At 35.5% G+C, this 23,198-nt stretch overlaps 2 protein-coding genes across 2 annotated transcripts; one reads left to right on the top strand and one right to left on the bottom strand.

Moving 5' to 3' along the window:
* Nucleotides 1-1,042: 1,042 nt before the first annotated feature.
* LOC136808665 (uncharacterized) lies at nucleotides 1,043-3,660 on the bottom strand. Its single transcript, XM_067065213.1, has 6 exons — nucleotides 3,475-3,660; nucleotides 3,132-3,194; nucleotides 2,535-2,681; nucleotides 2,339-2,443; nucleotides 1,916-2,017; nucleotides 1,043-1,450 (listed from the first exon to the last, which is right to left on the bottom strand). The coding sequence occupies exons 1-6, from the start codon at nucleotides 3,623-3,625 to the stop codon at nucleotides 1,320-1,322; spliced, it is 699 nt and encodes a 232-aa protein (XP_066921314.1). The 5' UTR covers nucleotides 3,626-3,660; the 3' UTR covers nucleotides 1,043-1,319.
* Nucleotides 3,661-17,530: 13,870 nt separating this feature from the next.
* On the top strand, nucleotides 17,531-22,270 carry LOC136808579 (uncharacterized). The gene is made up of 3 exons (XM_067065110.1): nucleotides 17,531-18,251; nucleotides 21,346-21,559; nucleotides 22,020-22,270. The coding sequence occupies exons 1-3, from the start codon at nucleotides 17,607-17,609 to the stop codon at nucleotides 22,124-22,126; spliced, it is 966 nt and encodes a 321-aa protein (XP_066921211.1). The 5' UTR covers nucleotides 17,531-17,606; the 3' UTR covers nucleotides 22,127-22,270.
* The last annotated feature ends 928 nt before the right edge of the window (nucleotides 22,271-23,198 follow it).

Here is a 23,198-nt window from a genome sequence, read left to right as displayed (position 1 = left end):
AGCAATTTCTCAAGGGGACCTAAATTGCTGGGGGCACCATGCTCAATGGGGGCACCTAAAAAGTGGGCTGAAACCATGCTGTTTTTGGTCATTGTTGGCCGATTTAGCAATGTTGGTTGGGAAATTGTTGAAGTAGAGAGTCCAAGTAATTTCGAGACAGACTTTAACAAACTAGAAAACTAACTCCCGGATTGAAGAAATGGAAAAGATAAGAAACTAAAAACATTGAAAACTTTGAGAAGATGATTTGAAAAATCTGAAAAAAATTGGTCGAAATGTTTTTTGAATCATAACCTTGAGAAAATGAGAATTGAGAGAAATAAAACATTTAGAATAGCAGCAAAAAAAAAAATCTTTTTAACACCTTTTAGTGGTCGAAATATTTCAAGGTTTCAAGGCTGACTTAATCGTCTTTTCACGACAGTAGATTAGACAGTAGAGTAACTTCAGCAAGACACTAAAATTGATTAATTAAAGGGAAAGGTTTTATTTTCTCATTTAGTCGATTATACTGTTACAATCATTGTCTATCTACAATTCAAAATATCATTGTCTATGTCACAATGTGCTACTTAATAAAATATTAGCTAAATTAATTTTGAAGATAAAACTCCACGCATAAAGAATCGGGGTAAACTTCGTGAGGATTTACTTTCACAAATTATCTGAAAAAGCACCTTTAGAGCAAAACAAGTCGTGTTTGCGTGAAAGATAGCAGCCAAAAAGCCGTGTTGTAATCTTGATAATAGGATTACCGAAAGAAAACTGTAAAAAGGGGCAATTCTTTTTTATCCATAACCAAAAAATAATTATTGAATCAAATTTTATCTGTCAATGATTTATAAATGTTTTTTTTGTTTTTTGTTGTTAACTGTTCTCTAGTCCTCTTTCCAAATACTTCTTCGATAAACAAATCAAAACACATTTTCAAACATAATCTCTGACATGCTTTTATAGTTTGGTTACCAAATTTCGCATTCGAAAAAAAAACCAATCAACATCGTCACATCATCACTTCATCCTTGTTGCATTTGAATCAAAAAGCTCCAATAGGAAAATTGTCCCGAATCGCTCAAAATGAGTCCATCACGAATTGTCACTGTGCGCCGTTAGGTATTTTTTACCTAGTAAAGGTCATTGCAACGTAACACAACTTCAGGTGTTGGCAAAACATTTTTCCATTTCTTGAGTTGTTCACATCTTGTCACATTGGATAACGTTCTAAATCTGGCAACTATGCTCCTGATAACCAAGGCTAGATCATTTTCACCCTCAACCCCATAAACAATGATTTGTGTCATAAAAAATTGTATACCTTTTTATTGTTGCACTGTGGTGGATTTTTTGAAGGAGTTTCTCATGAAACAAATGAACTTCTTTAAGTCGTTTCCCTCGTTCAATTCTTGAACGCTGACTTCGAGGTCAGGAATCGAGACAGAATAGTCAGAAACTATAAGAAAAACAATGAAAAGTTGTAGATTGATACCAGCTTGTCTAAAAGAAATTGTAGGTCAATAAATTCACGGTCAAATCCCCACTTCTTCCCATGTTCTGTCAGTTCATAGATGCTGACTGGCAGAATACCTCTTAAAACAATCGAAAGAGACCATTTTAAAGTCCTGATTGCTATAGGTAATGAAGAATATTGATCTAGGTTCAGGGTTTTCATATCATAAGAGATTTTTCTATTTTGAGCCTCAAAATATTCTTAGGAAAGAATTTTGAAAATTATTGGTTAGTTTGGTCTCTAGCTACGAAAAAAAAGACGAAAAAAAATAAAAATAAAAACGAAGAAAAGATTGAACAAAATCTTGAGACTTCTTATAATTCTTATAAAAAGATTTCTTATAAAAAACTGAGACTTAGCATTCTTATAAGAAAACCGTGTATATAATGAAAAGAATTGCAAGCAAACCTGTGTACTTTCCAGGAGAGCCTTCGACAGCCAGATTAAAGGAAAATTCTTTATCTTGATTCATTTCGTCGATCTTTGTAAATTTGAATGTCAGATGATCATCTAAAAGAAGAAATGGAATGAACTGGAACTCCAATAGTTGTACGCACTTTTTATTATTTTAGTGTCTTTTAGGCATCGGGTAAAGGGCTTGATGGTATTCTCAGGTACTCCAATGGTCTCGGCAATTTTCTTCCTAATTTCTTAAAGAGGGTACTATTATATCACCAAGTCAATTTAAGAAAGACCAAGGTTCATTTTGATTGAGTTAAACCATACCACCATGACTCAGCACACCTGCTTTTGCAAAATGGCCTCAAATCAGCTCAAACCAATAAAATTCCCTGTAGAAAGTGTCAATCAATCAATCAATCAAACAATTACCAGGATTTGACAACACCTTCAGTCCAAGGTGTTCTTCAAAAAAACTTAAGCCTTTTTCAAGTTTTTCAAGGTGTTTTGCAACATTCTTCTCGGTATCTGCCACTTCTAGAAAATAAGAAGATAATTCAAAGTTAATCATAGTCAGCACTATATATATTGCAGGGAAGAGTAACCAAATACAAAAATAGTTGCAAACCTTCTGATTTCTGTTTGACTGTGTTTTGGTTCTCCTCAAGTTTTTCTGCTTTAGTTTTACTTAGCAAGTTCTTTTGCCAAGATTGGGCTTTCAGTTTAACTAGTTCTTCAGATAAACATTTGATATCATTAGCTTGAGCATTTGAAACTGAAAAAAGAAATAATTTCAATGAATTTTTTTCAAATAAGTGACTGGTGGGGATAACCGGCTATTTTGTATTTTCTAACATGTAATAGAGCCACTAATCAAGGGAAGGAAATTATAGCAATTGAAAACTATTATAGCTAGAATAGCATCAGACTTTGGCCATCTGGGATGACAGATTTTGATGCCAAGTTTTCAAATGTCAACAAAGTGAAAGCCCAACGTCACAGAAAAGGACCCTGGGAATGTTTTCCTAATAACTTTTAATTGTGACTTTGATTGAAGATATAGTGTAAACAGGTTCTCTTTTATCAGAATACCCCTGAGTGTATATAGCTCCTCCCTTTAAAGAGTATGGATTTCAACTAGCCAAAAGGCAACCTTGACAAGTTTGACAAAACATTTTATTGTAACATCTACTTAATAATGTTCGAAATAAAACAATAAACTTACATTCAGTTATTTTGGATATTTTGATAAATTCTTTGGTCTCTTGTTGTATCTGTTTCATGTCCTCTGTGAAAAAAGTGAAATGATAAAAGTTTTTTCGATTGTAATATCAAACAGGAAATGGAAAAATTAAGTGGGCCAAAAAATTATGATTTCAGGATTTTTGGGACAGATTTTCATCTATTTTATAATATTTTTCGTAATTAGCAAATATTATGCAAAATTTATCTTTGAAAAGAACACTAACAAATTATAGAGATAAAAGGAGGCAAAAGGACACATTCCTGACTATGCTCTTATTTGAGCCTTGATGAATCTTAATTTTTTTATTCTTATTTATATATACCTTGATTTTTTTGAGTTTCCAAAATCCTTGAGGTCTTTTGTTTGAGAAGAAAATCTCTTGATTGCTCTGTCCAGTTTGAAAAATTGCATTGTTTCTTTTGGCCTTGTGTTATTAAGGTGTCAATGTCATCACAACTGGTAGCTGAGAACATGATTGCCACTTACTTATTGTTAATAATTATTCAAGCTGAAATAAAACGAGTAATAAATATATATTTTTAAATAACACTTATTAAACACTTTACATCATAAAAATTCTAAATAATAGGAGAGCCATCCAAACTCAATTCAATCATTAACTTAATCTCAAGATATTCAACACTTCTCTGAGGTTTTTTAAAAAATAACAGAGATAATTTCTTAACTTTTCCATGAAACTTCCCGGAATTAATTATTTCTGTGACATACTGAGTGGTTAAAAAAAAAATTTGTTTGGCAACGCTTTTGAGCATGAACTTGAATATAATGGCATAAGACAAAGAAAGGTCTAACTTAAATATTGAGCTGTTACTTTTTAAAATTGGTTCAGTAGTTTTTAAATAATCGGTTTATAAAGGGAGGGGGGAGGAAACTATTTTCCAATTTTGGATGGGTGAGGGGGGGGGAAATAAAAATTTAATAGTAAAGGGGGGGGAGAGGGGGGGAAACATCGACAGTTGGCAAATTTGGTGGGGGGGATTTTATTTAGGATTTTAATTTTTTATTTCATTGTTGTTTTTAGTCTGCTTTTCTAAGCATGTTTGTTTACATTAACCCATTTTCGTTCTATTTTGTCTAGTATTCCTTTTGCACCAAAATTTTATGTTTGTGACAGGTTGAAATTTGAGAAATTTATATGGGTATATGGGGGAACTGATATTTTCAGTATTTTCTGTGTAAAAGCAAAAAGGCAAAAAGGCAAAAAGGGAAAAAAAAGTTTGGAGATTTAAAAAAATCAAGAATTTGGTGGGGGAACAAACCCTGGAGGACACTATGGCCCCACCTACCGTGAGATCGGGAAAATTGCATCAGTGGTTGGAGGCTAACATGCATAGCCCTCAAATGATTGACCTGGCTGGTCATTAAAATACAAAGTTAAATCAAAACAAAAATGGTAGAGTAGAGCTGCAAGCGGAGCTGCGTAGTTCATTTGTTTTGAAATCTTGCTGCTTTAATTGGTCAGTCATTTGATGGCTATGCAAGTTTCCCTCCACTGATGCAAGTTACTGGACTTCACGGTATCAGGGATTTTTCCAAGCACCAAACAATACCTCCATTTGTACTTTAAAATTGAGTTTTTAACAAAGGCGTAAGCCGTGATATCAGAGGCTGGGGGCGCCTTGAGCCCCCCTGTGGGTCCAGGGCTAGCCCTGGTGGGGGGTTCAGAAAGCTGAGCATATTTTTGTCTTAACTAGCACTTTAAAACGGTTAAAATTGAATGAATTTATAGAATTTATCAATGTTTATCAATGAACTCAGTTTGAATTGAGTTTAATGCCACCGTCTAACGGGGGCATTTGGGTGCTTGGAAAAAACACTGGGTATGCTTTTGTACGCTTTTCAAAGGACCCCCTCCCCCTCAGAGCCAGACGGTACTAATCGAACGTTCGATTGTGATCGAAGTAATCAATAATGATCGATAACAATTGAAGGTGATCAGTGACCACTTATCGACTCTATCGGTGATCGAATTCTCACTCAACTCCAAATTATGACATTTTTATCGACCATATTCATTCAATCGTTTCGCTTCTGTTCGATTACTTCCAATCACTTTCAATCATATTGAGTATTACCTTCGATTTTATCAAATATGTTTCCAGTAGCAGCGCGTCAAAATAATTTGAAACCAAGTTTATTTTGGCCAATTAAAACATGCGATTCACGCGCGAAAACCACTTTCGTTTTCTCTGACCAATCAGAACGCGCGAAAACCACTTTTGTTTTCTCCGACCAATCAGAACACACGAAAACCACTTTAGTTTTCTCCGACCAATCAGAACACGCGATATGAGTTACTTGAGGAAACCCAGGGGCGAAGGCACACAAAATGTAACCAAAAGTAACCAAGTAAATAAGGAGGTCAATCTTTATGGCGGGTCTTCTTTTTGGGCTTTGGTTTTAGGTCAGTTTTTTTGGTTTTTCTTAAAGATATATCATAGTAATTGGTTATCAAAGTGATCAATTGGTTATCGAAGTTGTCAATCAAAGTTATCAAAAGTAATCAATAACAATCAAAGTACTCGAACGGTTATCGAGTCTTCGAAGGGTTGTTAAGAAAGTGATTGAAGACTCACAATTTTTTTGGAATTTTGGTACTCGAAATTCGATTGTTAATCGATAAATGGTCGTTCGATTACTTCGATCATTATCAATTACTTCGATAATCGAATTTATCATACCGTCTAGTCAGAGCGTACATACTTTTTGAATGGTCCCCTCCCCCGGATTAAACCCGGAACCCGGGGGGGGGGGGCAGTCAGGCAAATTGACCAATGGGTATGTGCGGCGGTTAAGGGTATGTTTTTCAAAATATCAGAGATGCACTGTTAGGGTGGACTTTTGAAAAATGCACTGTAAGGGTGGAAATTCAGCAAATCTGGGAAAAATTGCAAATTTTTGCTCGAAAATGTTGATTTTTTTTGCTCTAAAAGAGTTTAAAATTTGAAAAAATGCACTGTAAGGGTATGAAATTCACAGATCTTTTCCTGCACTTTACAGTGCGATACTAAAAGCCAATTTTTTCGCCGCACATACCGTCAGTTGGGAAACCCACTGCCCCCCCGGGCCCGGAACCAACCCGCAGCCCAAACAAACTTAAAAACCACAGAAACTCGCACAGCACAGACTGTGCTAGGTCTCTCAAAACCAAACATAATCAGTAGCTGAATACCGTCTTTTTAAGTTTAGCTACCATTTCCGCACTAATATTCTTGTCACTTTTCCGGAATCTTTCCACAATTTCCTTGGATAACCGGCATTTAGATTGGAAAGAGTTTGTTTCTAATATAATGTGGGCTAATGGTGTAGAAAATCTTGCGTTTACGAGTCACAAAACTGCTGATAGCTTAAAAACTTTATTTTCCAAAGCTAATTTTTCAACTACCTGAAGTCCTGGTCTTTTTCCTCTAGTAAAGTGGCAATTAATAAAGGAATCTTATTGGAGAAATACGATGGCCCCCAAGGCTCACCATGCACTTCCAGTTCTTATAAAATTTGTGAACTAGAACTGTCTAGGGTCATGGCCCAGAAGGCTCACAAGACACTGCGCACTTCCGAGATTTTTCGTGACAACACTACGCACTTCTAAAAATATTTTAGAGACGCAAAAGTCCCCTCGAAAGATAGCCGTTCTGGTAGGCTCGGAAATCCCGAGTTATTTTTCTCGAGTTAAAAAAACCGAGTTACGAAAAACCGAGTTATGACGTCATTTTTTGGAAATTTTGACGTCATTTTGTACCTTCTATATGACATCATTCTCAATTTTGTAGGTCGTTTTTTTCCCGTGACTTTAAAATCTCGAGTTATCTCTGATGGTATCTTAACTCATTTATATTTTCGAATCATTTCTCGTTTTTAACTCGGTTTCGTTTAAATTTTCGAGTTATTTTCCTTCCTGTAGATTCTCAGATTCTCGAGTTATTTTGGCGTTCACAGCAGAAGACTCAAAACACACCCACACACTTTCTAGTTTTCATGCACTAGGGTGGTCCAATGGTGGAAAATGCTAGCGGCGTGGAGGCAAAAAAACAAAGTTGATATTTGTTCACTTTTTAGCTTCCCCGATTTTTGCCACTGGGGGGGGGGATTTTGCTGACTAGCACTTAACTCAGAAATTTTAACCTGTAAATCTTGATATGAACAACTCGGAATTGTTAACTCATTTTGCGTAACTCAACATTCATTTTAAAGACCGAAAAAAATTTCATCGCGCGGGCCGCTCGCTTGGAAATTTTCCGCCCTGAAAAAAAGTCAGAAGTGCGCAGTGTCACTTGAGCCTTCTGGGCCATTGACCCTAGGCAGTTCTAGTTCACAAATTTTATAAGAACTGGAAGTGCGTAAAAACTAGAAGTGCGTGTTTTGACCCTTCTGGGCCATCGTAGAGAAATGCAAAACTTATTAAAAACGATGGTACCCATTAGCTATTGCCAATTTGCCATCATCAAAAAATTAACCAAAAGATTGAGCTAAAGTCTGTCCAGATATAATTGGCAGTGGAAACAAGAATGCCTGTAACTTTTGATAGTCAAATATGATTATGGAAATTTTTTTTGCTTGTTTTAGAGAATCAAAAGCCCTATATTTGAATGTATTTCTGGTTGAAAAATTCGCGATTTTTAGCGGTTAAATTTGCAATTGTAAAAATTGAGCTTTTTTTCTACTTATGCTATAACGTTCATTTTTACACCAGTGGTAGTTCAACCTTAGGTTAAGAAGTTTGTTAAATTTCAAGGCGAACAGAAAAGTCCTTCGGAAGATATGGGACCCGAAATCCCCCTTGGTAGCACTTTTCTGAAAAATATCAAATCTCCAACTTATTACTAAAAACGGGAGTTATGTTATCTTTTTTGAACAGTGCAATTAAAAGTTGGAAAGTGATGCTGGTCAAAAATAGAGGGGGTATTTGTGACATTTTTGTCGAGGTTTACATTTAGCCCCATAAAATGTGCTAAGTTTGAGGTTGACAACTGAAACTTTAGTATGGTTAGGCTGAATAATTTTGCTTTCTAGGCATATAAGTATCTTTTTATGAGGTTTACCCTAACTCGAGATACGCTTTTTTGAAGTGGGAGCCAAAGTTGAGGTTAACATGACCTGAGGTTGACACTGTTAGGGCTCTTTGACACCTTGTAAGTTGACTTTTGAATTAGATTTTGGATATGTTATAGCTCTGAAATTATCTCAAATGGTTGAAAATTGCTATGAAGGGTGTTATTTGAGGTTGACAATTATTAAATGGCTCCAAAAATGAGGTTAACATTAGTTTTGTGCATAATTTTGACAAAGGTAGATCAATATGATGACTTTGGCTTACAAAATATCATTATTGACCATCTAAAAATCTTTTTCCAAGGAAATATCTGTTATTTGAGCAAGTTTTGAGGTTTACAACAACGTTTATTTCAATGCAAGGTAAAGTGTCTTATGATGGAAACAGCCAGAAGCTCTTTTAAAATCATTTGTTAAACCTCAATTATATTGTTTTTAAGACAGAAAGACTATGGAATTGGATTTTAAAATGGTTATTGAAGCGTTTTTTTTAAGGTTGACAGCCCAAAAAGCCTTTTCCCCACTTTTGACTCAATACAGACTTTTGCGGCTTGTCAACCTCAAAAACACAGCTCATTTTAATGGGTTTTGTTTAAAAATCTATCTTTGCTTAGCTTTTTTGCCTTACTTAAAACTTATTGTAATGTTCAAAGTCCAAATTTTGAGTTTACAGTGCATTTTTAATAACTTCGACTTTGTCAACCTCAAATTAGGTAATATAACATGAAATCTTGGTTCTTTTAACACTTTTTGTCTTGTATTACTATCCAGGAGGCTATTCTCACCATTTTTTACATTTCCTTTTTAGTTCCCTTTTCTGAGGATGACATTTCCTTGAAATGGTCATTTTTGGTCTGTCAACTTCAAACTGGCTCGAATAAGGGAAATGCCTATATCCATGGCTTTGTCTTCATTAGCTCTATCACCTCCTGAAATCTTATTTCAGGATACCAAGATTTGAGAAAGTTATTGACAAAATTCTAAATTTGGTGTTTTTTTGGAGAAATAAAAATGTCACACTATTTTTGACTAGCATAAAGTGTTAAGTGTTGGTGCATTGGTATTATTGGGATCATTGATTATTTCGAAACGAAGTGAAATCACAGTATTTTTAATTGTTTTTATTGAAAAGATAAGCAAGAACTTATATTGCCTTTGTCATTTTTAAGTCATTAAAGAACTTTGCTAATTCCCAAAACACTAAACACAGTTTGGCTATGAGGTCATTAAAGAGATCGTAAAATGCGTTATGATCGAAAAACTGTTTTATCATATCACTACCCCCGTTTTTAGTAATAAGTTGGAGATTTGATATTTCACAGAAAAGTGCTACCAAGCGGTATTTCGGGTCCCATATCTTCCGAAGGACTTTTCTGTTCGCCTTGAAATTTAACAAACTTCTTAACCTAAGGATGAACTACCACTGGTGTAAAAATGAACGTTATAGCATAAGTAGAGAAAAAGCTCAATTTTTACAATTGCACATTTAACCGCTAAAAATCGCGAATTTTTCAACCAAAAATACATTCAAATATAGCGCTTTTGATTCTCTAAAACAAGCAAAAAAAATTTCCATAATCATATTTGACTATCAAAAGTTACAGGCATTCTTGTTTCCACTGCCAATATTATATCTGCCTGGACAGACTTTAGTTGAGAACTCAGCAAACAGGTTTCTGGGCTACCCCCACCCAGGACAGGTCATGTTGAAATGCAAAAGAGGAAGTTCTTCAACTGTTTCTATTTCTTGATCATAGAAATATATAATACATACCTACCAAATAAATATTTCTGTGAGTTGAAGAGAAAAGGTGGACAAACAAAGCTACGCTTGTTGGTAATCCATAATCCGTTGTAAAAAAGTTGTCAGCCAGAAAAAAATAAAACTATTTTCGCGCCTTTTTTATTACAGACTAAAAGATTCGCTCAATTTATCTCTCAAAACAGACAGACTAAGGCCTTTTTATTTTATTAAATTCTCTTTCATCACCAATACGGTTTGGTATATATATGTTATGCCCCTTAAAAATATATACAGAGCGATTAACTACAATATGTATATTAAAATTTCGTTTTTCGAACTATATAACGTTGTTAAAAAAGCAAATGAAAACAGGCAACCTTGATGGGTTGGAGAGACTCCGTACACCCGGAGAGCGCTGTATTTCCGCTACGGGGCCTATCCGTACAGAAGTAGAGCCCTCCCCAGGCGACACTAGATCCACTTGTAACCCATGCGGAAAAGAGGGAATCGCCTAAGTAAAATCAAAAAGGGAAAAAACCTCAGCTCTCGGCGATTCCCAGTAAGTATGAAAAGAGCGTGGAAGGGAAAATCATAGATTATAAAGCCCGAAGGGGCCTAGAATTCCCGAGTTATTTTTTTTAGGATTTCCTAGCTAACCACAGCACACTTTTCAGCAAAAGCTTTTACATCTAGCCCTTCGGGCTTTATAAATCTATGGGGAAAATATTATATGAAAGTAGTGAGACGCTAGCCTAGCTTGTACAACGGTTTAGAGTGAGAGTAGTTAGTATCAGGGGGGGGGGCGGTCTCAAAATCTTTGAATCGATAAAGCATCTGGGATGACTATCCGGCCGTCGCACTAAGCATCCGGCCGTTGAACCGGAATGAGAATCCGACCGTCGAACCGATCATCCGACCGTCGAACCGATCATCCGACCGTCGAACCGATCATCCGGCAGTCGAAATGAGCATCCAACCGTCGAACCGAGCATCCTGCCGTCGAACCGCTGGAAGCTCTATTCGACGACTGGATGCTCCATTTCGACGACCAGATGCTCATTCCGGTCAACGGCCAGATGTTTTGTGCGACGGCCGGATGATTTATCAATTCGACGATTTTGAGCCCGACCCCCCTGATATTGATAAGTTAGGGGCGGAAGTCTGCAAACAACACTTTACGATACTTATAGCCCTTATACACATATTCGAATGAAGACCTGTGGTCTTCCTTATCAGTGAAGTTTCGAAGACCACGTCAAACTCTAGCCAGTACCTTCCCACAAACCAAATTTTTTCTTTGTTTTATTTCTTTGTTAAATCGCGATAAAAAAGCGGTTTTTGTTTCTTTCGAAAGAAATCTTTTACATGATTTCCAAATGTATAACAGTAGTTACTAAACTATTAATTATGGAAATGCTATTTTAATTGAATTCTCCATCACTGACTATTTTTAAAAAGCATTGATGACATTTTTGAGTTGTGTTTTCAACGAAGGGAATAAAAGATTTAACTTTGAACTTCATCCAAGATCTTGGATGGTCGTCATGGTTACTTTTCTCTGCGTTTATTGCGCGCTGAATAGAATTTGGATTGGTCGGCACAGCGTCGATATATGATTTCGACCTGTGCTTTAAACGGTATTCCAGGGATGTTTCTTAACAGAACAAATAAAATGACTTTTTTTTCAAACAAGTTCTTTTGCCTAATAAACACAACAAGCTAAGTTAAAACTACAATGGTTTGATAAAAAATAACAATAGTAACATAATGTCGGTGGTCGGTCAAGTCTTTAAAAAAAATTGTGACGAATTTGAAATTTTGGTTGGGGAAAAGTGACGAATTTGAAATTTTGGTTGGGGAAAAGTGACGAATTTGAAATTTTGGTCGGGTGAAAGTGACGAAAATGCGAAAATGCCTCTAGGTGACGAAATTTTTCCCCGATGCAAAAAAAAACCCGACATTTTTTCCCCTGATAAGGCAGTGTCTCTCTTTCTAAAGTTGGTGCTCCTTTCGTAAATGTTTTTAATTAAATTGAACCTGACTGTACCGTGAAAAGCACATGCCGAATCATATTCTGACATGTGCCGACCAATCGAGACTCTATTCAGCGCCCAATCAATCTCATTTCAATTACACTATTTCAGGTTTCTGGGGAATTCGTCAATAGTAAACTGCATACTGATACAGTCTGATAGTCATTAATATAGTAATATTTGCTCTTCATCTTTGATTCTTTCTACAGTGATTAGATTGACATATGTGTGATAAATTTTCTATACTTGGTCGTCAGAGGTTGATATGTACTTTGAAAACTCAACCTCTGATCTACTCAAGGGTAACCCAACTGGGGATGCAGCACATCAAAGGTCAACCATCGTTCCTCTCCGATATGGGAAATTGACCCGCCCTTCCATTAATTAGAATTCTTAAGCGTGGCGGGTGACGCAGCCAATCCGCCATCGGAATATCAAATAAGGCGCAAACCGCTAGCGGACGATTGAGTGCTTAGGCTTCTGCTCATCCTCTAGCGAAAGATTTTTTCTTATAGATACAGCAGACACATACAGGATGATTCATTTATAAAGCTTAAAAAAGCTGTATGGAAAACATCAATTCTAACATTGAGGCTGAAATTCGTCGAAAAATTAAGAACATCGTAAGAACATGCCCAGCCTCAGTTTGGAAAAAAATGACAAGAAACTACAATTTTTTCCTCTTTTCAAGCAGTTTTAATTGAACTTAGGGATGGATTTTCTAAAATCGAGAGTCAAATATTGTCCAAATTTTACCAATTTTAAGTGCTCTTTATTTTGCATGATATTGTCGATTTAATTAGAGGAGTCTGAAAAATTAAGAACGCATTTAAGAACATTTTAGGCTGAAAATTGCTAAAAAAATAAGCATATCCACCAGGCTCAGCCAAATTTTAGGTGTTCTAATAAAAAAAAAACGTCTAATTAATTTTGGATATTTTTGTGTACGTGCAAAAAAATATGAAAAATAGATTGCTAAATATTTTGGCTAATATATGGCCCGGGGGGGGGGGTACTTAGGCAAAAATAGGTGCTGGGTATGTGCGGACGGTAAGGGTCGGGTTTTTCACCTTTCAAAGTCTCTCTAAGGGTTACAGAAATCAGGAAATTTCAAAGTAGTCTCTCTAAGGGTGGGAAAATCACAATTTTTTCCTCTTTTCAAGCAGTTTTAATTGAACTTAGGGATGGATTTTCTAAAATCGAGAGTCAAATATTGTCCAAATTTTACCAATTTTAAGTGCTCTTTATTTTGCATGATATTGTCGATTTAATTAGAGGAGTCTGAAAAATTAAGAACGCATTTAAGAACATTTTAGGCTGAAAATTGCTAAAAAAATAAGCATATCCACCAGGCTCAGCCAAATTTTAGGTGTTCTAATAAAAAAAAAACGTCTAATTAATTTTGGATATTTTTGTGTACGTGCAAAAAAATATGAAAAATAGATTGCTAAATATTTTCACAATTACAAATTCTCATGAGTGAACCATCGAACATCGATCTGATTTACGTAGCAAAATATATAATAGAAATAAAAACAAAGAAATCTTAATTATTGTAGATATAACATCAAACACAAAATTAAAGTAACAATATATATTTACTACCTTCTCTACACCTCTTTCAAAATTACTAGTTATAGAGCATACACGTAAGCACAGTCCTGGATTCTTATAAGAGCAAACCATTAAAGAACATAGAGCTTCGAATATTAAGAACATTTTAAGGCTTTGAAAATTCCAAAACACCTATTTCTTACGGAGCACGAAAATACTAATTTACTAACGAAAAAGTGAAATTAAGAAAAAGTTAAGAACATTGTTAGGCTTCAAACACAAAATGCCAAGAACATCCAAAGGCTTCAAAAACTTTAATGTTCATAGAAAGAAAAACCCTATCGAAGAGAACGTCTACGCTGAAATGAGGGGCATTTTTTGACACTTTGGTCAGTTTGAGTGAGAACGATTTCAGTTGAGCAGGTAAATGAACAACAGAGATTTTCCATGGAATTGAATCTTCGAAAGAAAACGAACAATAACAAAAAAGATGAAAGATGCTTTAGAAAAAGCTTTTTTCTTTTTTAGTAGGGGGAAATTTGTTCGTTTTTTTGAGGTCGCTCGACTTTTTTAGTCAAAGCACTTGTTATACATTTTTGGAAAGCTAAGGGGTAGGGGAATCAAAATAACTTGGGTGCCAATTTTTTTTCGGACACTTTGGTGTGATTTTCGGACAAATACGACGGTCTCAGGCAAAAATCATAGGGTGAAAAATTAATGAAAATTTCAGCTTGAGAAAACGGAGACCTGTTGTATATTTTTGGAAAGCTCTCAGAAAATTAAGATTAGTGATATATTGCGAGTATAGGTGATTTCTTTACCTAACTCGAGATATTAATCCTTAAAAACAGTGTTTTTCAGTGTTTTTCAGCCAGAAACAGCTGTTTTGTCCAGTTTTTGCGCTTTCGGAAGCTCAATATCTCGAGTTAGGTACTGAAATCACCTATACTCTCAATATATCACTAATCTTAATTTTTTGAGAGCTTTCCAAAAATATACAACAGGTCTCCGTTTTCTCAAGCTAAAATTTTCATTAATTTTTCACTCTATGATTTTTGCCTGAGACCGTCGTATTTGTCCGAAAATCACACCAAAGTGTCCGAAAGAAAATTGGCACCCAAGTTATTTTGATTCCCCTACCCCTTAGCTTTCCAAAAATGTATAACAAGTGCTTTGACTAAAAAAATCGAGCGATTTTACAAATTTCCCCCTACTATTTTTCGTACGATGTCATTTGAGTATAAGACTTAATTTTAGCCAAAACCTTTGAACAAATTAGGAACAATCTTAATTCCTTAGAAATAGGAAAAAACATGCTGATTTTAAGCTGGCTTTCATATCAATAAGTCGCAATAAGTGGGTAAGATCAATGTAAGAACAATAAAAACAGACTCGCCTATCTTATAAAATGCATCAGTTGGAAAATATCATTAAATCTTACGCAATAATTTTGGTGGAAAAATTACTGTGAAAAATATATGGCTTTTGTATAATATTTGTTAAGCCTGATATTGTTAACTTGTAGCATACATAAAAAGAATGATGTGTATGACATTGTTGCATAAATTGTTTAAGTTGCTGTTGCAGTCGAATGCGTTCAGGATGGTATCAATAGCTCTGAAAACAATCATCAGATTTATGAATAGATACCGCGGGTTATAAATAGATTTCATGTGATTGGTTTAGACTTGGTATTACTTTATGTTTCGACAGCTTTATAGATGGGGTCATAGTAAAGCAAAAGTTAGAGGAAGAGTGGTGTTAGTTTTGTTGGTTGTTGATTTGTATGAACTTTCATATACTGTATACCTTATACGTCTGAATTATTTACTTAGACTAAATGTCGTGAATTTTGATTCTCCCAAGGGTTTTTGCCAGATTTTGTGATTTTTTAATTAATTTCTGTATGTGGGGACTATTTTCAAAAAAAAAAGCCAAAATTCGCAAAATTTTATCCACTTTTAAAGTCCTTACTAAATGGTCCTTACTAAATGTTTTGAGCCCAGAAAAATAGCACTCGTGAAATCCCACCCATAATAAATGGAAGAGATCTTCAACACCCGTCACACATTTCCATTTAGTTCATTTGATTTTATCCTTACCGGCTAAGAATATCGGGTCTGTTTACGGACAAGCAAAAAGACGGAATAAAAATGCTGACTTTTTTTCCGGAGTTACAATGAAAATTCTTTTTAACACCCGGAGGGTGTTAGGGTGGGGAAGCAATAATTGCTGGCGGAAGAAGATCTTGACAAGAAAAAACGTTTGAAACTAACGCAATGAAATATTGAATTAGTAAAGAAGAAACTAGGCTGCGCGCATCCCCAGAATTTATTTTGTTATATCAAATCATATCAGAGGGGATGCGTGCAGCCTAAGAAGAAGCAGATAAATAGTAACTTTTAGAGGGTTTACAGAGCCTTTAAATACAGCACAGTGACGCGTAAATAGGCGAAGCTACCAGTTTGATACGGAAAGGTTTCGATTACTTTATTGACTTGGAAGAAATAGATTTTGCTCAAGCGATCTAGATCATTTTACTGAATCCTTTGAGACTTGGAATGTTAGGTTCTGATAAACACACCAACACAAGAATTAGAATAAAGGTCACGCGATCTACAAGAAGTGTATTTGAATCGAGAAGCCATGACGGTGGTTAATTTTTCAGGGTACACGGTATTTCTATTTATTACAAGTCAATAAATTCAATAGACCGGAACGTGTAGAAGAGGAAGAGCGCGTTCGAATGCTGAAAATAATGCCATGGAATCATTAGATTTCTGTTGTCAGGACACAATAAGAAGGAGGAGGCGTATGTTGAGTGCAAATAATCGAGGCATTTTTAGTGTAGCGGCAGGGGTACTGCAGCTCTATTTTTTTCACAAAATGTTTCTTAAATAGTCAGGAAAGGGGATTTCCTTAGTAAATAGTTCCGGTTATTTATACGGAAAACATTTAAATCAAGTTTTATTACCTTTATAATAATGCAGAGTGCAGAAAATTTACTCAAAAAATGCATCTCCTTGACTGACGGATGTCCCCTGTAGTTTAATAGAAATTTTGTTGATCCTTTTAAAGATTTCTCTGGCACGCAAATTATATTTTAGTTTTGATATTCGCCCATTATAAAATGGAGTTCTTGGCATGAACTGAGCTCTCTCAAAAGTATTGACGAGCTTGTAATGATTGATATTTTTTTGGATTGAGTGAGTTACATTAATCTAAATAAGATTGAGTGATTTGTGTTACATTAATTAATATTGGAAGTTAATCGTGGCTTGGATCAAGTGATTTAGGTTTGGCTATGTTTGGTGAGATTCATTCACTTACATTGATTGAGGTATGGTTGAGTCTGGATTTGAAGCCAGTTAGTTGAGTAGAAACAGTAAGATGGTTTAAGAATGACAAGACAATTATGGCACAATCGGCTTACAAGAAGATTGGGGAGGAATTTTAACAGATTTTTTATTTCAGCGAAGATAACAAAATCACAAGTCTAGGGTTGCTCTAACTTTAAGATAATACCAACATCACTTGACTCCACTTGAGTTAAACGATTTCAAATGGCCAAAATACTAGTCGTTGCTCAAAATTCTCCTAATATATAAGCTTCTTACCAGTCAGCTTCTTAACAGCGCTGTCGAGTACGTTAGTAGTTCATAGTGTGCGGATCAAGGGATGATTTTTTCTGATTCCATTTGTTGTTCATAGTAGAGAAGTGAAGCAGAGTACCTTATTACACAAATATTACTATTGCAAGTATTCAACGGCCTTGAAATTAACACGCAAAAAATTAAGGCGAATTTTATTTGCTTTTTCAAGGACACCACGGCTGATTTTAATTAAGGGGGTTTTTATTAACACGAAATTTTTCCATTTGTGTTAAAAAAATGACTAGCAATATTCGTGTAGTAAGGTATTTACTTTTCTTCGTATTTTAGCGGTATTTGAGAATATGATATATTCTTCGGTATTTGAGAATATGATATATTCTTTGACTAAAAAGAATACCTCTTTTCGGTAGAACAACAAATAAACACGAAAATAAAAAACATGGATCAATTACCGATTATTGATTTATCATTACTCAATCCACTGAATTGTGATTTCGACACCATCTTCGATAAAGAAGAAACTCTTTCAGTCGCCAAGAGTCTTTACAATGCGCTTTCACATTATGGCTTCTTATACATCACTGGTCATGGTATACCAGACAATGTAATCTCCGATGCTTTCGGAGCAAGTAAAGAATTCTTTAAACCTGTCAATAGAGCTATCCATAAGACGCACTACAGACGGAAAGGAAAACTTCTTGGATATGTGGATGGTTTGAACGAAAGAGATCTGCCTGAGAATCCAATTGATTTGAAGCAAGGATATGATTTCACTCTTAAATCACCAGAGTTTGACGAGATGCCTGGCGAACAAAAACCAGCTATCAAAGAATTATACAAACATTTTGAAACCTTGTCGCAATTCATTTTAAGATTCTTAGGCGTATCTTTAGATGTCGGAACAGACTACTTTCTACCTGGACATACACAAGTTGGAGATATCACAAAAAATAGTTCCACAATGCGGATTTTGTATTACCAGGCTGTCAATGGTGAGATCTTGGAGAAACAAAGCCGAATGAGCGACCATACAGATTTTGGTACCTTCACAATGTTAATGCAAGATCAAGTTGGTGGACTGCAGGTAGAGAACATCTTTTGAATTCTTAAGAATTAGCGCTTGAGATGAGTGGTGCTGGTGGACACTCCTTGATAGATTAAGCACTCCTATCCTTAGACAACCCTTAATTCGAGGACGCCCTCTCCTCTTCCCTCGATTAACCCGTATATTCGTAAATACAAACGACTTTCTATCATTGAAATTTTGTACTCATCCCGTGAGTGTTTGAAAGACTTTTGAGTAATTGTGTGGGAATATACACTGTTGAAATAAATTCCAAAATCAGCATGTGCTGGTGCGAATCTACCAAAGTGAATAAAAATACACACTGAGAAAATGTCTACACGTCTGTGACAGTCAATATCCCGGGGGGGGTACTAGGGTTGCGAGCTGACGGGGGGGTGCCGCCCGACTTTCGAACTTTGGATCCTTACCGGGACTAAAAAGGAGAAAACAAAGGAAAATTTTTGGAATTTTACGACCCTTAGCGGGACAAATTTGACCAATTTTGACCAAATTTCGATCTTTCAGGGGGTAAAAAGTTGAAATTTTCCTATTTTTCCGACCCTTAGTGGGACTGAAATTAGATTTTCTGAATTTTCCGACCCTTAGCGGGACTTTGGAAGTCCAAAAAAGGTACCCTTAAGGGCGGCACATACCGTACCCTTCATTTGCCTAAGTACCCCCCCCCGGGGTCAATATGTAGCTTTGACATTGGAAATCGAAGGGGAAGAGCTGCCTTAGTAAATTCATTGGTTTAGTGGAAATTCTAATTAACAGAAAATTGTCCATTTTTTTCTTAAAACTCTAAAATACAATGCAGGGTCTAAAATCCTTAAAGAATTTACAAATATAGACTTTTTTTTAGGGATTTAAGAATGTTTCTCTGATAAAAATCATCAATGCTTGATAAATTTCCCCTAAAATGGAAATCATTTCGAGATCTTTAGCTTCCAAAAAGAAGCTCCTAATACGATGACTATGATGAATGACAGCTCGGAAAACCACTTAATCAAATTGTAGACCTCCTTGATATTTGGAATATCTTATCACAACGAAGATAAGTGGTCAGATATCTAATTAAAAGGCGTATTTAGAAACCACCACAAATTTTAATTCGTTCAGCTCAAAACCACTAATCTTTTTAAAATTTGACAATAATTTCGAAATTCCCCTGCTGTGTTGTTTATATCACCTTTCAAATGCTGCATTCTAATCTTTTAAAGGCACTTTCGGATATACTGATCTGGTTTTCCGAATGACAAAAAAAGCCTCAAAAACACAAATATTGAAGATTGACAGACAGTTCAAATGTAATTTCTTTTGATCACATTAAGGTTACCGTAGGTTTCGAAATCTCACAATATTAAGACTGGCTTAGAATAAAATCCAATATAAAATATACTTATTTTTAAAAAAATGTAGCAGATTTATCATATTGATAATTAGATTGAGATAACATATTGTCTACAAAATAGACAGTTCCAGGCTTTTTATCTTTTATATCTTCGAAACGAAGGAAGATATGACCTAGAATAATAAGGTTTACACTTAAAGCCACACCCCAACTCTATCTAAGTTCTCTGAGGTGCATAGTCCCTTACAATCCTATTATCTGAACAAAATACCTGGAAAGGGAATAGTCTAGGAAGCACGATAAGTTTGAAGACAGGAGTTGCCACCTTGTTTGTTGGGAACTCTAATAGCAACGCTTTTTTTCTGGTACCCCTGCGCATATATTTTCCCGCATTTATTCTACACGTTTTTTATAAGAACAAACTGTATAAGAACATAAGGCTTCGATGGCCAAAATATTAAGAACAAGTTACGAACATTTTAAGGCTTTGTGGACTCTAAAACACCCAATTTTCAAAAGAAATTCCAAAATGGAAAAAAATATGAACATGTTAAGAAAACTTTATGCTTAAAACTCAGAAAAGCTCCAAAAATTTTGGATGTTCTTATTAAAAAAACGTATATTGTAAAATAAACTGTGCAAAATAAAGCTTGTAAACATCAATTTAATTTTTGATGGTATTTGTAAAGCATGTCTTATAAAATGATGCTAATTACAGAAGCGGAAGCTATATGATAAAAAATACACAAGGGAATTAATGTCAATCAAACGACACAGATTACTCATTATGACGTCATGGATTACCTAAAGCTGCACAATATCATTAAATGCACGCCCTTTAGTAACAGAGTTAAAGCAATGTGAGAAAAATTCACATCAATCAATGACAAGCTAACAATATCGAAATATGTCCATACGTCCATGTGAAAGTATCACGGAATCAGAAACGGACAAAACAAGTCTTCCGGTGAAATCGGATGGCGTTATACATAGAACGGAGAAAAAGGTCCACTGGTGGCAATATGAAAGTAGAAACGCCTCAAAATGAATCATCACCCTTTCACAATAACACCAGGAGTGATCAAAATAAGGGACATTCCTTCTAATATATAAATTTCGTAGACTGAAGGAAATGGTAAAACACATGTCCGTTTGTTAGGCACCTGAGAACACTGATCTGTACTTGAATTAGCTTTTAATGTTTTTATACTAATATTCTGGTAGCAGTTGGGAGTCGCCCACGCTGAGGCTCTAAAGGAGCGAACAATCCCGATAGAGGGGTGTTAAGAGTAGGGCGAGATTCCTTGGTCCGAACTTTGCAATAGCTGATGTGGAAAATCCCGACTTTAAAGATTTAGCACGTAGAAAATATTAATACTCCGGAGTATTTACAAAGGTGTTTTTACTCAAGGCAAAATAAGGGACATTCCTTATGATATTAATATCCGTAAATTTGGGTCAGGGGTGTCGAATGGAAAAAACATAATTTTTGCTTTTTGTTTTTCTGCTAATATTCCGATGACAGTGGGAGTCGCCCTAAAAGAGCGGACCAACCCAGACCTGTGGAGACAATCCCCGAAAGAAGGGCTGGATCATAAGATTTACTTAAGACTGCACAGTTAGGTGAAATTCCTTAGTCCAAACGTTGCTGATGTGGAAAATCCCGACCTTACAGATTTAGCTCGTACAAAAAAATATTGGTACTCCGTTGTGTGCGAGCTTGGTGTCTAAACAAAGCGAAATTTCTTTATTCATTACTAGGTCTTATCACCAACTGGTCACGAGTTTATCAATGCCGTTCCCATTAAGAACTCGATCATTTTCAACGTCGGTGACCTACTCCAAACATGGTCACAAGGCAAACTCAAATCAACACTACATCGAGTCATCTTACCTAAAGAGATGGTTCGCTTACAAATGTCACGCCAATCCATCGTTTATTTCACAAACCCGGACAACAGCTTCATGATCACAGGTAATAAAAACTTATTAATCCTTACGCCAAAACATACACGACAGAGAGTTGGGGTCGAACTTACAAGGGATCAATAAGAATCATGGTAAACTCAAACTCAGTCCAATAGTGTTAAGAAATGTATGAGTCAGGGTATTCCTTCTAGTCATGATATTCATGACGTAATGTTCTATACAGAAGCACCCAAACTAGCCCAGGCGTTTGTCACTAGCTCAAAATTAGTGGCAAATACCCGGTTTTTATGGATGCTTCCGTAAGAGTACGTCCTAAATATTACGAATACAAAATGTACAAAGCACTTCATCGCCCTTCATAATATTGAGAGGCATTTCAATTCTTCCGATATAACAAAAAGCTGAATCTAGAGTCGTTCAATAAAAACCGGAAAGTTTATGTCAAGATATAGATCGAGATGTCAAAGACCTTTCTAGAAATATTTTTCCTTCCTTTCGTTCAACAGGAACAGACGAAAACGGAAACGTGGAAAAGAAGAGCGTCTTGGAACACATGGAAGAACGGAACAACACTACCATTATAGATGTAGCTGAGAAACCCATTCCAGCCTAGATGCTTTACCTCACTTAAATATCAATTAATACATAGGTGTCGTAGATGTTGATTTTTACCGAACCGAACCGGAAAGTAAAAAGACAATTTGGAGAGCCTCGTTTCAACGTAGAAAAATGATTCTTCTATTTTACTGGTTGAGAGATTGAGGAATTTGAAGAATTTTAAACATGAACATAAATATGCTGGTGAAATTGTGATGTTGATCGATGAAATCCTTTATACGGAAAAAGGTCTGGTATTTCTCTGGGTCATAAGCAGATTTGATACCGGGTATGTGCGAGCAGTGCTGGTACCTTTTTTCACATATCGAAAAAAAAACAACCTTACAAATACAACTTATGAAAGGGCAATAAAGAAATGCTGCGAAATACAGGGTAAGCCGAAAACATCTCTTTAATAGTCTAACAAACGCAAATGCCAAATATTGTCTCCCCTGATGTGTTGTCTAATGGCTATTTTGAAATAATGGCGTTGGGAGAAGTAATGGATTGACTCGAAAAGTGACAAAGGACTTTTCAATAAAACAATAGTGTAGTTTGTTTTATTGCTTTCGGGACTGATATGCAATGAGCTGAACAAAATGAAGCCACTGGACTTAAGAAACAAGAATTTAATAAAACTATTGTAATGAAAATATATTTTGTATAAAGGCTTATTTTTTTGTAAGAATATTTTGTCGATTTGTTTTGTATTTATTAGCTTAGTGTGTTCGTCGAAACAAAGTTGTCACGAAACTTCTATGGCAAATCTCTGGAACAGGCTACTTAAAGACACTCCTTTCTCACAGACCCACTGAAAAAAATTGGCCAAAATATCGTCCCGGTGGAAAATAATCCTCCAATTTTTGTCCCATTGAAAATAATCAAATAAACCTTCCCATCTCCACTGAATTTTCTGACTTAAAAACAAAAAAATTAAAATCCCTGGCCATAAAGAATATGGGATTATAAATCCCCATCGAGTTTTAGTCCGTTAATTTTATCCCCACTAACTGAAGCAATCATATCGGGTCTGTGAGAAGGGGTACTAAAAGGACATCATCTCCTACTATTACACAGCATTTTTACCT

The sequence above is a fragment of the Clytia hemisphaerica genome, unplaced genomic scaffold (assembly GCF_902728285.1).
Source record: "Clytia hemisphaerica strain Z4C2 unplaced genomic scaffold, Clytia hemisphaerica genome assembly, whole genome shotgun sequence".
Classification (NCBI taxonomy): domain Eukaryota; kingdom Metazoa; phylum Cnidaria; class Hydrozoa; order Leptothecata; family Clytiidae; genus Clytia; species Clytia hemisphaerica.
Note: the sequence above shows the minus strand (reverse complement) of the source record. Positions and strands in the feature narration are given on the sequence as shown.